Source organism: Lissotriton vulgaris, chromosome 2_1, assembly GCF_964263255.1.
Source record: "Lissotriton vulgaris chromosome 2_1, aLisVul1.2, whole genome shotgun sequence".
NCBI lineage: Eukaryota > Metazoa > Chordata > Amphibia > Caudata > Salamandridae > Lissotriton > Lissotriton vulgaris.
The window spans coordinates 837,037,476-837,055,286 of NC_141687.1; the positions used below are offsets into that span (position 1 = coordinate 837,037,476).

Below are 17,811 nucleotides of genomic sequence, written 5' to 3' on the forward strand. Positions count from 1 at the left end.
GGCCTTCGGACTAAAATCAGCACCAAGGGTGTTCACAAAGTGTCTGGCAGCAGTCGCAGCCCACTTAAGGAGGGAGGAGATACACGTATACCCTTACCTAGACGAATGGCTCATAAAGACAAAGTCATACAATACGTGCAAACAGCACGCTCAGAGAGTGACAGACACACTAATCGCCCTAGGTTTCTCCATTCACTGGAAGAAATCCTCCATAAACCCACAACAGGTCAAAATATTTCTGGGGGCACAAATCGACACCATTCAAGGGAAGGTGCTCCCCAGCGAGAAGAGAAAGACGGCACTGTTGAAGAAGGCGCGCCTCTACCAGAAGGAGCAAGCTTTGACAGTGAGGGCGGTGAGCAAGATGATGGGCATGATGGCCTCATGCATCCACATAATACCAAATGTCCGACTACACATGAGACCACTCCAGGAGTGGCTGCAGGACCAATGGTCCCAAGCGACGGGGTGTTGGGAGGAACTAGTGGTTGTAACGCACGCAGTGCAAGAGGAGATATCATGGTGGAACAAAGAAAACATAACAAAAGGGAAACTTCTAACACCACCAACACCAACAGTGACCATCACCATGGACTCATCCCAAAAGGGATGGGGAGCACACATGGAAAAACTACGCGTGAGTGGCTTATGGACACAAGCAGCTGCTGTAAAACACATCAATTACCTAGAACTAAAGACCGTTCTCCTAGCTATGAAAGCCTTCCAAACAGTGCTGATCCAGACGGACAACACAACAGCGATGTTCTACATAAACAAACAGGGAGGAACACAATCCGCACCGCTGTCAGAGCTAGCGCAAGAAATATGGAAATGGGCAATACCATTGAAAATAGATCTACTTGCGATACATCTGCCAGGAAAAGAAAACGTGGAAGCAGACTGGCTCAGCAGACAGACATCGGCCTCGCACGAATGGGAGCTGAATGCACAAGAAACAAAGAGACTGTTCGACAGGTGGGGAATACCTTCAATAGACCTGTTTGCAACACACCAGAACCCGAAATGCCAACACTTCGCATCGAGACAACCAGAGGAGGGGTCCCTGGGGAATGCCCTATGGATAAGCTGGTCAAAGACATTTGCCTACGCTTTTCCGCCGATTCCCCTGATACACAAGGTACTCAGCAAGTGCAGGACAAGCAGCATGACCCTCATACTGATCGCACCCCAGTGGGCCAGACAAACATGGTACTCTCAGATTATGGAAATGACACAGAGTGCACCTCACAAATTTGGGAGGAGGAAAGACCTACTCTCCATGAAAAACGGAGGGGTGTTGCATCCAGAGCCAGAAAGTCTCAGCCTAGCAGCCTGGCTCCTGCGGACATAGAGTTTGCACACCTAAGGCTACCTGAGAGCACCCTGAGGGTACTTCGAGAGGCAAGAAGACCAAGCACACGCAAATGCTACGTGGCCAAATGGAAGAGGTTCACATTATGGTGCAAAAAGGAGGGTCTGCACAACAAGATGACAAGAGACTCTACAGTCCTTAAGTACCTCAAATACCTGCTCGAGACTAACCTGAGCTCATCATCGCTAAGGGTACACCTAGCAGCCATTGTCGCCTACACTAGAGGGGAAACAGGCAAAAGCTTCTTTACTTCTATAATTGTAAAAAGATTCTTGGAAGGTGCAAAAAGAATAGCACCACCTAAAAGATTACCACCACCGGCATGGAACCTCAATATAGTACTGACAGAACTCATGAAAGCACCTTTTGAACCGATGCATAAAGCCTCATTACAGATGCTAACGTTAAAAACAGCATTCCTAGTGGCAATCACCTCGCTACGCAGAGTAAGCGAGCTTCAGGCGTTAACACTACAGGAACCCTACATACAAATTCACAACAACAGGGTGGTGATGAGAACGGACCCACACTTTATGCCAAAGGTGGTGTCCAAGTTTCACATCAACCAGACAATTCAAATACCAAGTTTCTTTCAGAAACCAACAACAAAAGCAGAAAGGGCACTGCACACTCTGGATGCGAGACGTGCAGTCATGCATTACATAGAAAGAACTAAAGATCACAGGAAAACCAAACAGTTTTTTGTCTCCTTTGCTGAAAGTTTCATGGGAAAAGCTGTTACTAAAGGAACAATTGCACGATGGATCTCGCAAACTATACAATTCTGCCACAAACAAGCTGGACAAGAACTAGTAGAGGGGCCAAGGGCCCATTCAACAAGAAAGAAGGGAGCTACAATAGCCTTCTTGGCAAACACTCCCATTCAGGACATATGCCTGGCGGCAACATGGGCTTCTGTGCGCACGTTCACAAAACACTACTGTGTGGACATACAAATGCTCCTGTCATCACCTCGTTATTGAACCTATCATTTAGAACTGGTCTGGTCCCTAGCAACTGGAAACATGCAATGATGGTCCCTCTGTTGAAAAAAACCTTCATTGGACCCTGCTATTCCTGAAAATCTAAGGCCAATATCTCTTCTTCCCTATGTGGCTAAAATTGCAGAGAAACATCTGAGTGGCCATCTCTCTAAGTTTTTGGAAGAGAGGCGGGTTCTACATGATACCCAGTCCGAGCTGTCTCCAGCTAAACGCAGGGAAGACTGAGGTGATGGTGGTTGGAAAACAGTCCTCTCTCTGGTCACAGCACTGGTGGCCCGAGGCACTGGGAACTAGTCCAGTGCCGAAAGCCAAGGTGAAAAATTTGGGAGTGTGGTTCGACAATGGTCTCTCCTTCTCCTCGCAAATATCAGCTGTGGCTGGGATGTGTTTTGGCATTTTTAGGATGATGCGTAAGATCGTGGACTTTCTCCCCCTAAATGCTAAAAGGTCGATTGTACAGGTGTTGGTTACATCTCGCCTTGATTACTGCAATGTCCTGTAAATAGGGTTAACGGCCAAAAATCTGAACATCCTGCAGAAAGTCCAAAAATTCCGCAGCCCGGCTCATCCTGAATGTACCTAGGAGGGCATTGGTTTGAGAAGCCTTAAAGGTACTGCATTGGCTTCCTATTCGGGCTAGAGTTACCTTTAAGGCTCTATGCCTGAGTCACAGGATCCTGGGGGAAAGGAGACTGCACTTTTAATGGCCTCACCTGACAGCTCACCAGCCTGCTCGTAATTTGAGATCATTGGGTAGTGCAAGAGTGATTGTGCCCGGGGTGCATAAGGCGCGGTTGGGCGGAAGATCTTTTGGCTTCCTGGCAGCAAGGCCTGGAATGAGCTTCCAGTGGATCTTAGGACAACTGAATCGGAGTCTGTTTCGTAAGAAATTGAAAACTTGGCTCTTCCGTGTGGTGAGGTGTCAGCTGGTTTGGATGCCTGCGTTTTCGGTGGCAGTTTGAGAGGGTTTTTGGGGTTCAGCTATGTCCTAGGGCGGGGACACTCCGGTTGGGGTAACCATTGCGCTTTATAAGCTCACCAATAATAATAGGGTAGAAGTTAGAATGGGCAGTAATTAGTTAGTTGCGCCGGTATCCTCCAAGAGTCTCTTTAGCAGTGCATTGACCATCACATGTTTCCATGCAACCAGGAATGTCTTGGAAGGGATGGAAGTGTTCATGATGCAGGTGAGGACTTCGCTGATACGGATGGTGTCCATGTTGTAGAAACAGGGAGGGCTGCGGTCTATAGATGCCCCGGAGTGTATGGTTCCCATGATGCTGAATGTTGGCTGTCGGTGCCCTTTCAACCAGCATCAGGTTCCGCTCAAACTCGGTTCCAGCACCGCTCCACACGCCATTTCCCTTTGCATCAATGTCACTGAAGAATCTGCAGCCCATTGTGCTATCAGACTCCAAGGAGAATTCACCATGACCTCAAACCAGCCAAGTCCAGATCTCACCGAAATGCAACCAACAGACCACCCCTCCCTGAGACACTTTGTCCCTACCCATGTGTTAGGCCTCAAACTTTACACCATCCTTTCAGTTCTAACTCAGACAATAACAGTTATGAGGAAGGGTTGATTATATCCCACAGTATGATGAGGAACTGCAAGGCGCCAGTGATCTGGCTATCTATTCAGATACTGGTTTTGTGTCCCACCTTATTCTATTGCAGAGGAAAGCGCCTCCTTCAGTCATTATGCAAAAGGCAGTAGATGTTAGCAAAAAAGCAGATTCAACCCAAGAACATTTTAACCCCTTTACTGCTAAGGCAATATTTTGGCCCTCATTTAATTTCCATTGAAATCAATGAAAAGTGCATGACGAGTTACCCTTGTCTTTAGCATCCAAGAGGTTAAGGAGAGCAGGGCTACAGCATTTTCCTTGAATCTTTCTCCCCACCTGTCAGTTCCTCCAAAAATGTCACCCTCTCTGTGGCTACAATCAGGGTATTCAGTTTTGCGAAATCCAGATCATTCCACCATCTCAGTAAGCATTTCAGCCCTTTTATAGCCGAGGCCGCGGCTCCCATAGACAAACACAAAGGACACCAGGGGCCACATGCAACCCAGTCCCCAGTATCCGGGTCCATAAAACTGCTTTAGTGTGTACATGTTGGCACACAGCCATCCAGTTGGAGGAAGGATCTGATATTTCCTCCAAAGGTGGCAGGCCATCACTTCAGATAAGTGAGTCCTGCAGTTGAATATCTAGGTAATGCTTTCCCTTTTCTTTCTACCTGCTGCCCCTTCCTCCTCCATCAGTACTACTGACAGGGGCCCACCTGTCATTCTTGCAGCAGAAAGTGCAGTCCTGTTTGGCCAAAGTGGCATGGAATGAGTTCCAGCCATAGAACTAGGAACTGACTGTTATACTGGTTATTTCCTGGTGCCCCCAAAGAAGTGGAGGTCTTTGTCCTATTTTAGAACTTCGCACTGTCAACGCCTTTCCGTGGAAGGACCAATTCAAGATGCTTGCCCAAGTCGTACTTATCGCCAGAGGAAGGCTTGTGCAGGTGCTCATGGACAGCACCATGCAGGGCTGGGTGGGGTCCTTGAGCTCTGTTGTGGAAATTCTGCACTTCTGGAAGTGCCTCGATCGCCAGGGAATTTCTTTGGTGGTGAACCACCTGGGAGGGATCTCTAAATGCCGAGGGGGATGAACTCCGCCATTGACGCTTCGCAGATCACAAATGGCAGTTGCCCCTGAAGGTGGCAAAGGATGTCTTATGTCAATGGGGAGAAATGCCTTCTGTCTAGAGTGGAGTGCAGGACTCCTGCTTCACTCCCACTAAGTCCAATGCCCTGAGTACTGAAGAAGAACAGGAATGACACGGTCCAAACCAGCCTAGTGGTGGTGCCTGACTGGGCCAGGAGAGTGTGGTACTTGGACTTGTGGGCTTAAGCATATGTCCTCCGATCAAGCTGTCACTTCGGGAGGATCTTCTGTTGCAGCAACAGGTCAAGGTCCTGCACCTAGGTCTGCACAATTTGCATCTCCATGCCTGGAGATTGAGCAGCGGCAGTTGACCTATTTCGACCTTCCTCCTAATGTTTTTGATGTCCTTTTGGCAGCAAGACATCCCTTTACAAAATTACTGTGCACCAATCGTCTGGACAAATTTGTGGCTTGATGCAGCACTCTGCTAATGAGCTCCCTTCAAGTAAAGTTGGGTGAAATGTTATTTTTGTCCCTGACCCAGCAAAGACTTCTTTTGGACACTGTTAAGGGCTATTTGTTGGTTTGTACAATTTTTGTGTGGTTGTCAGATCAGCCATATTTATTTAAATCACCAAAACTTTGTGATGCCAAAGTGGAATTTGATCTTAGTTTTCATGTTTTTTATGTGCACCCATTTTGAATGGCTGCACAGTTGTCCATTAAGGCTTCTTGATTTGAAAACTCTTTCTGATTGTCATAACATCAGCTAGGCTGGTGAGCAAACTGCAGGCTCCTGTTTTTTCAACCCACTTTTACGTGACATTCTTTCCTGGTAAATTGGTGTTGTGGATCTGAGCTGCCTTTATACTGAAAATGGTCACTTCATTTCAAGTTGGGCAAGCTGTTACTCTTTCAGCATGGTTTTCCTGACCTCATCCCTCTAGGAAGAAAAACAACTTCATCTGTTGGACCCAAAGAGGACACTAAGCTTTTATACTGATCACACCAAAGAACGCAATTCCAATTACAAAAACATCAAGACTATAACTTATCTAATGACTTAAGCAAACAAAGGTTATGACATTTGGAAGGTTTAAGAAAAAGCCAGTTGGAAAATTGATAGGTATATTGATCAAGTAGGCAATTATGATTACAGCAACCTGACTGTGGATAATAAATTACCCTGGACAGATCACATCTTAAATAAGAGAAAGAAAGTAGACATTGTGGTGAACTCTATAAAAAGATTCCGTATCATCTATGGAGGGCCCGCCATTGATAAATGATTGAATGCATTTTAATTTACACTCATCTATTTGCCGCTGTTATTTTTTTTACAATAAAGCGAGTGATTGTTTAGTTGAAAGATATATAAATGGGATCAGAACATGCAGAATCCTGTGCTCTTCTACAGCCCACAACAAACTCTGCCTTGAGCTTTTGATTACTTTATTATCCTTACCCCCGGACAGGGTCCTCGTATGTTTTGTCTGTGATTATCCTATGGATTAGGATAATTCTGTTACATGGTTGATAGTTATGGAATTGATTCAGTGTAGAGGTTCCATAATAAATCTGTGCAATAAAAAGGTTGGAAAAATCAAGAATAACCTGTCATTGTTCAATAAGTTGATATGCCTCCCTTGACGAAAGCACACAGAACAAATATAGAATAGCCTCAGTATCAATAGTAAATTAAAAGATCTTCTTTTACATGCTTCTAAACATGCAGTCTACATTTTGGACACTTACTGCAATTCCAAGCGGAATTATCCAATCTCTTCATTTCAGCCTGTATGTAAAAAATAGTATTTATCTAAATCTATTTAGTAAGATTTTGTTTATTTTAGATCTCAATATTCCATTATGAGGGCGCATGAAATTCTCAGTGCTCATCATCCAAAAGCTGTGAATTGTGTTGATGGAAGGGGCGACTCAAACAAGTACTTAACTTGTTTATATTCAACCCTTCTAGAAATAAGAAAGACATATCTAAAAGAGGCATTGGTCAAAGACAATATTAGATTGATCAATCAGGCTATTACGTATTGTTTTTGAGTGACTGATTATGACTGCATTGGTAAATTGATGACATTTTTAGATCTGGCCTATTGTTGCTGCATAAATATCTGAATTAAATTATTTTACTTGTATACATGCATATGCTTGTTTTTTTTAGAACTGATTTTAGATATTTCTGTGTATGTAAAGAAATATTTATTCTTTCTATGCTATAAATTATATTTTCATTTTGAGAGCGCCCTGCCTCAAGTACGGGTTACCAATTCTCATTTAGCAGGACCAGCTTGATCACGGTATCGGAATAATGTTCGGAGACTGCTCTCTCCTGAACAATCACTCAAGTCAACATTAATTGTTTTTGTTAATCTATTCAAGAATTTAGATGTTAAACTGCAATCACGATTAAGAATATATGTTGCAGTTTTTTTTCCTTCACAAGTATCATACTCTTAATTGTAATCCACTCATACTTCCTGCTCGTTCCCAGATTGGGTGTAAAATGTAAAACACATTCAACAAAATATGAACTTTAAAAGCTGCTTCTGCAGAGCATGTTAGTATTTGTCCTTTTGCCAAAAATGTCTAAAGACTTCATGTGGTGAATTATTTTCTAATGGAAGTGTTCCTGGACTTTCAGGTAAAATTCAGATTAGGGATCACAGGAAGATGAACATGAAGATTTACTAGACTTATGTTACCTTTTTATCACTGTTGCTTGAAAGCATTTTAGTTAATGCATCATATGGTAAATTATGTTCCCTGAGTTATCAATATGTATTTCTCCTAGATATCATGAGTTATCTGTTTGTCTATTCCTTTCCTAGAATGGGTTTGCTGTGGTTCGGCCCCCGGGTCATCATGCAGAAGAGAGTACACCCATGTAAGTGAGTGAGTTTTTCATGTGGATATCTCCTGTACTCTTGGGGTTTATAAAGCAGTGCTTGAATAGCTGTATGGGCTATTTAATTCAACCTAAACAAAACGTAATGTGAGTATCCAACAATTGAAATAGTCAAGTCTGAAATTCACTTTTTTGATCATGAAACGCATAGTCTTACAGAGACACATCCACAAATCAGTGTGGGTATCTGCTCAAGGACTTCTTATTTATTCTTCCAACAGTGTTTTTCATACAAACCCCTCACATATGGATGACCCCACAGTCCTATTTAATCCAACAGTTTACATAAACCTCCTAATTGCATTAAGGTACCAGCTCATGCACTCACTGTGTATCGTTCCGCCACATGGTCATTGAAACTTACAGATCTTCCACCTGTGTGTTTCCACATGCTTGATTAAACAGCCCTGTTGATGAAAATCTCAATAAAATTGGTTATTAAAAAAAAGTGAGTAAACTTGGTTTATCTAATTTGACCATATAGGCCCTCATAGAGGGCTCATCTTGCCAGTGGATACATCTCAGGAGGCGAAGAGGCAAGCAACCAATGTCACCTCACTCCCCCTTGCCTGACCAGCATCAGACACTGGTGCTAATCTCTAGTGACAAACAGAATTCAGTTCATATCGTATCAACAGCCTTAGCTCTCCAAAGAAATCGTATTTTTAAGCCTGTGTTTAAGTATACAATAGCACATTAGTCAATTGTCGATGTGAATCTCAACCCATAATATTCCCACCATTTGCCCCATATTTTGGTATGTTTTTGTGGGCAGCCCCTGGCTGTGTCGATTGATAAATAATATGTTGTTTCTATTGATACTTCATCATATCCATATTTGTCAAGAAGATCTCCTTTCATTTAAAAAAGGTTTAAAAACTCACCTCTTCTCCAGGTCGGTGTAAAGTTTTAAGACAGTACAATGTTGAGTATGGTAGATCAAGTCAAGCACCAGGATACCCTAAGGGTGACAGTTTAGCGCTATATAAATGCGCCATACATACATACAGACATACAGTGTTTTGGCTTTTAACAGGTGTAAACAGGAAGAGAGTGCGTAGAATAATATATCCTCATTAATAAGTTCTGGGTCCAGGTATTTATTACTTTCAAAAGATACCATTCTGGCAATGTTTGTGCCTTCAGAGGTCAATAGTACACATCCACCAAGGGGTAAGCGTCTTCCTTCCAGAGTTGCTTTTATCATTCAGAAGTACAATGTGTTCTTTTGAATACATTGAATATGTTTATGCCTTTCTTACAGCACACTAGACCATCATATAATATTCCTCTAGCTGATTTAGGAAATTTGTAAGGCTGACAAATGGATTGTCGTATCACGTAATATAGCTTAATTTAGTACTGCCCTTGGATTAGACCATGTAGATCCCAAACGTTTAGTGGAACAGGCACTGTTGTGTATTTTAGATATGCCTAACTCCACATAAAACCACCTCTTTTGCAGTGGAAAGGATCACTTCTAAAATTTGAAAAAGAAAGTTTGAAAAATATTGACTGAATAAAGAATAAAAAAGCATTTGCAATGTAACAGGTCTGGCATTAGTTAGAGTTAGAGAATTTGGCATTGTTTATATTTAGCTGGATGTTTGCTGGTTTGTGTACTGTATGTGTTGGGGAATGGCAGGTTTGTACGTATCTGTGGAGTAAGTATGTGTATTATAGCGTTCACATGCCATATTTACAGTGCCAGTGAGGCAAAGAGTAGACATTTACACAGAGACAAACATACAGAGAGACACATGCACCGATACACACATAGAGACAAACCGACACAAACGCACACAGAGAGACAGACAAGCACATAGAAACATACACACAAATACGCACAGCCAGACACGCACACATAAAGACTGACACACGTATAGCGACGCACACACAGAGACGCACATAGAAACAAAGATGCACACACAGGGAAAAGACGTACTTACAGAGACAAATGCACACATAGAGATGCACACACAGAGATAGAGACGCGCACACAAAAATATACACGCAGATAGAGACACGCACACAGAGACAGAGATGTGCACCGAGAGACAGAAACACGCACATAGAGATGCAGACCCAGATACAGTAATGCGCACACATCAAAAAACACACGCAGACAGAGATATGCACACAAGACACAGACACAAACGCACACACAGAGACAGGCATATACATAGAGACTGAGACACACAGAGATACACAGACAAACAGATACAGACACACAAACAGATAGTTTGGTAGCTAAATGGGCTAAGGTATCCACTGCAGGGACTTGTGCTTAACCTTACGATTACAGTTGTTTTTAACCCCTTCCTGACCTTACTCCCACAGGTGCGGATATGTTGCCCCTCTGTGTTTAAATACAGTACAAGGCAAAGAAAGATAGTTGTCTTGTAGGAGTAATAAAAGGTCACGGTATGTGGGGCCTGGAAGGTCTAGAGATACTGTGAAATGTGTGGCTGTTTGCAAAGAATGCGTAAAGGTTTTTGGTAAACATGAAAGGGATATGCAAAAGTGAATTGTATTGCGTGTGAAAGAGCATTTGGTAGTTTTTATAAAAACTATCATCTGAATAAGCTAAAAAGATGTGTGTAAACACATTGTAAAAAAAATAGCATCAAACACGTATGCTTTACATAGTGTAGGCACCTTAAATAAATTGTTATTTGTACAATTAAGATGTCTTAATAATATTGCAACTTTATAATATATAATTATTGATTTAAATGCTACTAACTGACTACGGTAGGGTAGTAACATACAATTTGCATTATAAAAGGCAAAATGTGAAAATGCCTTTATATGCGCATGTGTATCTGTAATTTAGCATATCGTGTGCATGCAAACGTAAGCATATTTATATTACATTATTTAGTGAACAGGTTAGATGCATTTTTGTATTTGTTTTAAGTAAGCGCAACGCAATGCAGTAAGGATAGGTAATACAAAATATTAGTAATTTTGTCTTTTGTTTGTTTCTGCATTGTGTTGGGTTGTAAGATGATGATTATCTGTAGATCTAGGAATAATACAACAGTTATTGTGTTTAGATGGACTATGCCAGTTTCTACTTGTAGTACAGTACACACAGAGACGCACAGACAGACACGCACACATAGAGACTGACACTCGTATAGAGACGCACACACAGAGACAGAGACACACATAGAAACAAAGATGCTCACACAGAGAAGAGACCAGACTCTAGGCTTACCTCGACCTTGAATTCCAGCATCGTCTACAGAGGACACTCTAGACCATCAGTTGCCACAAGGCCAGTGGACTCAGAGCAATTAGCACACCATATCAAGGGTGCAAAAATCATTTAGGCCAGCATTAACTTGGACCACTAACAGACCCCTGGTGGAAGCACTAGCTGATTAATACCAATGCATCCTGAAAACCGCCATCTTGGGCTTAAACTTTCAATTCTCCCCTCTGACTCTAGCACATGGAGGAGACTCAGTGGACAGCAGGGACAAGAAAGGACTTTTAGAAGCCTATAAAGGAGCTTCAGCAGATGCTACTACGTGAACATGTATAGAACTCAAAGTATAACATATATTTACTCCAAAGTCTCTTCACTACATTTCATTGAATGTTGTGATAGTTTGATGCATTTTACTTTCATGTTGGAAAAAGACACCAGCAATGCCCACAGCTTTACAACCAATATTTTCAAAACTTTAATCAGAATGTAAAATTGCATGTGGACATCACAACGTAAGGGCGGCGCACGAGTCCTGACCACATTACAAAACAGGAAGACCCAGCAATACCCAACAAGACGTCAGCGGGTCTTTCATTTAGTTGCTTCCCTGAGAAATGGATCCAAATATGAACAATCCCGCGAGCGGTGCGCGCGAGCCATGTGGTTTCAATTATCGCCCCATGTCTGGGCACGATAATTGAAACCACATGGCCGGCGGTGCGCGTAATAGACACCTATAGGCCATGGGCGGAGCAATGCGCCCCCCTTTGGCCTATTGCGTGCCGTCTTAGTGAAAAACATTCACGCACAGCCCAATTTTGTGGCACAAAAGGAAAAGCACATGCATGAGCGTGTGCGATTCCTAAGTCTGTCTCTGAAACACCATTTTTCCCCTACTAAATGTCACGTGCAGTGTTGCGCACTGCAACTCTAGGCACGAGACCTAAAAACACTGATCGACCACTTAATAATGGAAATCTAGTTGTCAACACTTCCTTGAAGCAAACTGAAGTTCCTGTGTATAGATCCTAGCATGCTGACAAAAGTCCTATTTTCTTCTTGACCTTTTGACTTATAACTTGCATGTCTTTCCAAATTCCTGGACTAGACTAGTTACATACAATATTGAGTCAGAGAGTGATGCCAGGTATTTAAAACATTTGAGAAGCTGAAAACTAGCAATGCAAATGAAGGACACTCCTACAAATGAACATATTATCAGTAACATATATTTCACAACACTATTCCATTAAAGAGTGTGATCTTGGAGGGACTGAAAGTGAAAGGGGCAGAAAAATGTGCACAGTATTTTGAATAAAAGGGTTGGGCGTTAACTCATTGATGTATGAGGGACAAGCTTACCTATTGTCACAGATATGATATTCATGTTTTGAAGCAGTGAACAAACTAGGCTGCAACTCTTGGCTTCAAAAGGCGGAAGAAATAGAAGTTGTTGAACTAATCATGCTTTAAACAAAATTCAAAATTGGTTGTTTTTACTTCGGAGCATCTGTATCATGTTGTTTTTTGCCACTAAAGTATTGCTGAGGCCCTTCACTCTGCTGTTAGCAGTGCCCTGCAGATAATGCAGATTTTCTTATTGGCCTTTCCATGACGACTCTACTGGGACAGTACTTTTAAACTGCAAGTCTCATCCACACAAAAGTGAAAATTCACCAGTGTTACAAAATTCCATTTTGGCACCTTGGGACACTTTATACAGGAGATGTGATGCCCGATTGCCTCCATACTTAGGATAGTTTTTACATAGTGTATGTGCGGTGACCAGCAGGTCTCCCCTTACAGTTTCAGAAAAAGGAACACGTTTTTGGAAATGCACCAGAGCTTTGCTTTACTGGGCAGGAGCCTCTTCAGAAAGGATGTGTGTGTTACAGCAAGTATATGCTCGGCTAGACACTTCCAGGGCCTCCATTTTACTTGATGTTTGCCATACAGTGGATGACCCTGTCTGAAGGTACAATGTCCACATGGGTGATGCCTGAACAAATTACACTCTGTTTTTCGAATTGGCAGAATCATTGTAAACTTCCAAACCCACTATCCAGAATTACAGAAGATTGTGTCAAAACTCATTGAAGAAACTATGAATGGCTTATAGAACCTGATGATGAGAGTATAAATGCTAAGCTCCCCTGAGGATTCATTGTGCTGAGTTATATTCTCCTTCAATGATTACATAACTTAACGTGGATATTTATTCAGAAATTGTACCATGTCTACCATAATGAACTCAGATTGGATCCCTTAGTCATCTTGACTCATTCCTGTGCTAACTGGTATCTTTTGTAATCTTGGCTTTTTGTTTCTTTGATTTTACATTTCTGTATCAATAGATGTGGAGGTTGCAAACCTGTATGAAAGATTTGAGCTTCATAGGAAAAGTTATTTTCATGGTGATGTGCAGTGTAGATCCTGATCAAGGTTTTCTGTGTGGTGAGGGAATTGAGGGACCTGTGTTTTAATTGCATTTAATTTATTTTACCATTCTTTGGCTTTACCCTTTCTCTATTAACCTGACCTTGTTTAACCAATGAAACTACTAAACTAGATACAGGCCAGACTGACACAATGTTAAGCTAAAAAGTTAACAAGATCGTATTGGGAGGAGTTGGTGCTAAAAAGTGAACAAGATGATATTGAGAGGAGTTGGTGCCCAGGATATACAGTGACTGGGTGTGAGGGTAATAAAATCTTTCCTGCATTTTTCATGCTCTTAGTCTGTCAGGAGGCAGCAAAACTCTAACACATGTTCGCTCTTTCTCCCTCTCTCTGCTACTTGGTGATTTCAGGGGATTTTGCTACTTTAACTCAGTTGCCATTGCAGCCAAGCTTCTCCAGCAGCGAATGAATGTGACGAAGATCCTCATCGTTGACTGGGTGAGTATGTTATGTACAGGAGACTCGAAGAAATCCAATACAGCTTAAAAAAGCCTAGTCCCAAAGCATGATCTAGAAATCCAACTACTGTTAATGTCCAACATTGTAGAGGCTTTGAAAGCCATTGCTTTGCCTCTTGTAGAACAGTGAATCAGATCAACAGTCACAGTTCTGTCAGCGAGCGTTAGGGACATATCTGTGTTTGAAGTCCGCTCCGTATGCTCTACTCTCATTATAAGAAGGTAAGTTCCTGAAACTAGAGGTCATGATCAGATCCAAGTCTCTGGTTTCTGGGCTAACCGTAGGAGACAATGTGACCTAATAGCCCTAGCTGCCGACTTTGAAACTTGGAAAGTAGGTTTGAATCTTTGCTTCAGCTCAACATCCTATGTATCTGGGCAAATCACTTAGTCTTCCCCTGCCTAAATAACTTAATCTGACCTTGTGTAGTGTAATCTGCTGCTCACGTAAAGTGCTCTAATGTCCATGGGCCAAGTTTGCGCTATATAAACCGGCAACAACAACAAAAAGAAACCCCCACCTTATAGCAGTAAAGTGTAGTGATGGAAATGTAGTACTGCAGTCATTTCTAGTTACCTTATTCAAAAATTGGATAGAGGTGAGATATGTAGGCAAGAGATTTAACTTTGCCAGACATGAGTTCTGTTGGTAAGAGCTTAAAGGTGTAGATTGGAAACTTGGGCATTGACTTACACCTCTGAGGTTGGCTAAAACCAGATTTCTTATCTCATCTCTATGATTGGGTTGTTAGCTGAAAGCGTAAAGCCGGGGGCTGAACTCGGCGTTGTGGTGAGGTCTGGATTTGGGAGCTAACAGATGATGGCAGGGCATCTGGATTTTAATGTCAGCAATATAGAGAAGTGAGGAGTACGAAACCTGACCTCTAAGGCATGTATGTGAAACGTGAGTATCAGCTCTGAAGGAAGTTGTGCAAACAATAGGTTGCCTGGGCCGAAGAACACCTTACTGAGCTCTGAGGAGACTGTGTGTGTGGGGAAAAGAGCTCTCGCTGGGGTGGGAGGTCCTTTGATTTCTAACAGTTTCTGAGGAGATCTGAGGTGCGGAGGCGAGAGTCCTATCCATCTATTAATAGCGGTTCGATCTGGAATTGAAGGAGCCTTTTAGGTTGATCAAGGTACGGCTAATGATTTGAAGAAGAGGTCTATGTCTACTAGTTTGTAGTTTCCCTCTTTTTAAAACGAGTAAATGGTTTTAGTTCTGTGCCCATGGGTGTTCCCTTTGGTCAGACATTCTTCATGGTATTCAGGTTGCATCAGAGTGCTTCATTGTTAACTTTGAATGGCCCCAAATGTGGCAATCTGCTTCGAGAATAGTTGGGACACTTTCCTTCTATATCTCTATGGGCAACATGCCTTTCTGCAGCTCAGTTAATACCCGTTCTGTGTATGAGAGAACCTTGCATTCCTGCCACCTTGCTGTGCCTGTTTCTTGTAACTGATAGAGACATTTAGCCACGTATTCCTTACCATTGAATTTCCCAGGCGTCAGACTGAATCAAGAAGATTTTTCTTTAAGCAATACCCTTGCGTGCCAGTAGGTGGCGTCGGTCGGCTCGGCTTGACGGTGGGGTCGACTCTGCCTTTGTGACATCTCTGTCACCTATATATTGGTGCTACCTCAGAGCTCTGACGTATGTTCTTTTCTATCTGTGCCAGGCAGCACAGATAAGTTAAGAGAGCTACCCTTGGTCACTTTTTGACAGGCCTTTTTCAATGTTTTTCTGAATATTTATTGTTGTGTAGGTTTTTTCAACAAGTTGAAAGAAGACTTCTGGATTCAAACTGTGCGGCGCCTGCTACCACGCCATGTCGGTGACTGATTCACATTTGGTTTGGCCTTGGTGTCTGGAGCGCGACTATAACTTGAAGCCGTGCTCCGACTGCCGGGCCATGGCTCTGAAATCTTTGAAGGAGCAGTCCCTTAAGCTGCTAGTGGGCTTTGCGCCCGACACCACCTCATTCACCATGGATTTCTCGTTCTCTGTCCCACTTGAGAGGAAGGTCCGGGCACTGTTCCAGGAGTCCTAAGTCCTCGTCCTCCCACTCAAGATCGTCGGGTAAGTCAGGTAAGAGGCACAAGAAACACACAAAGACAAAGCATGCTTTGACTTCTCCCTGTCCGTCGGTTGACACAGTGGAGAAGCCTCGGCACTCTAGGCCTTGTTCTGTGGAACCTGTGCCTGGATCGGCTTCTTGCTTCCCTGCCTTCTGGGAAGACATAGTGAACTTCCCCAGCTTAAAGAATTATATGACGACATGTGCATCATATTTGGGCGGCCTCACCCTTCTGGCGCGCCTTGGGGCCCCAGAGGCTCATAGGGACTCCATCGGGTTCCACACCAGAAGCTCCAGCACCGGCGCCAATGACCCACCCCCTATCCCCCATGGATACAGACCTATGCATGTCATTCCACTGCAACCTTCCCCAACGCCAGCCCCCAAGCCGAGACTCCCGACACCACAGGCGGCACCAGCCCCATTCTTATCCGTGATGACCCGAGCTGGATCGGGCCTACCAACAACGATTCCGGCACCAATAGCACCCTTGGGTTCTAGGTTGGTTTCTCAGCCTTATTTTGAAGGGCCAGAAATGGAGGAAGATTGGGAGGGGTCGTTGGACCCATCGCAAGACCAGCCTGAACAAAAAATGGGCTGGTATGAGGAATTGGGTAAGGTCAGTGGCTGGATACTGCTCCAGAATCTGGCCTGCTTTCTCTCCCCTACCATGGCTATGGTGGTGAGAACGGCAGCTGAGGTCTTGCAGCTGGGTGTCTCCTCCTCAGAACCCCTCATGCATTTTAGTGAGGCTTTGACTAATGTCCTTCTGGGTACCTGTACCAAGCCCAGCACTGGGGCTCCTGTAAATAGGACAATCGCCTGCTGCCATCGCCTTGCACCGACAGACCCAAATTTCCTCACCAGTTGCCCTGCCCCCGGGAGCTTGGCGGTCCAAGCCTCTACCTCACAAGGCGTGTTCCCTTCCCCACTCCCGGACAGGGAATCAAAGACGCTGGATAACTAGGGAAAGAAAATCTTTTCTACTGCCAGCCTTGCATTGCAGTTAGTGGACACCACATGCCTATTGGCCCATTATTCTCACTCCCTGTGGGTGACGGTTGCGCAAGTGCTGCCACAGGTCCCAGAGGAGGCGGGGGCCATCCTCTCCCAAGCAGTATCAGACGGTAGAGGTGCGGAAAAGTTTGCCATTCGTTGTGGGCTTGACACTACCAACTCTCTGGGCAAAGCGATGTCATAGACTGCTGTTCTCCGCAATGCCTGACTGAGACCTTCTGTTTTATCCAGGCTTCCCTCATTAACATGCCCTTTGATGGCACCCATGTTTCAGAGACACAGCAGACATGGCTTAGAGCGCTTTAAGGACTCGCAGGCCATGGCCAAGTCCTTGGGCATCTCAGTGGCGCTTCTTTTTGCCCTTTTGCGTGGCTACGGAAAGGGCTTTCCACCATGTGGGCCATTCCCCAGCCACAAGGCAGCACAAGTTCTGCAACCTCTGCATGGTCAAGTGCGCTGCTTGTTCTGTAACTGTGGGTCAGGCGAACAAAGGTCGGGTTAGTCCACCACTCCCCATGCTCCCTCAGCCTCTAAACCCTCCTAGTCCAGCCCGTCTAGGTCATGGCTGCCAGTTGGTGGCAGTATCAGCCATCACCTCCAGCACTGGCAAAGCAT

General features: G+C 43.8%; 1 protein-coding gene across 4 annotated transcripts in view; it reads left to right on the plus strand.

The window, feature by feature from the left end:
- Window positions 1-17,811, plus strand: part of HDAC4 (histone deacetylase 4) — a 1,308,595-nt gene that overhangs the window by 1,099,000 nt on the left and 191,784 nt on the right. For all 4 annotated transcript variants that reach the window (XM_086956254.1, XM_086956256.1, XM_086956255.1 and 1 more), the window contains 2 exons: window positions 7,889-7,944; window positions 13,996-14,083. In XM_086956254.1, the coding sequence (XP_086812380.1) occupies window positions 7,889-7,944; window positions 13,996-14,083 (144 nt within the window). The remainder of the gene's footprint in view (window positions 1-7,888; window positions 7,945-13,995; window positions 14,084-17,811) is intronic.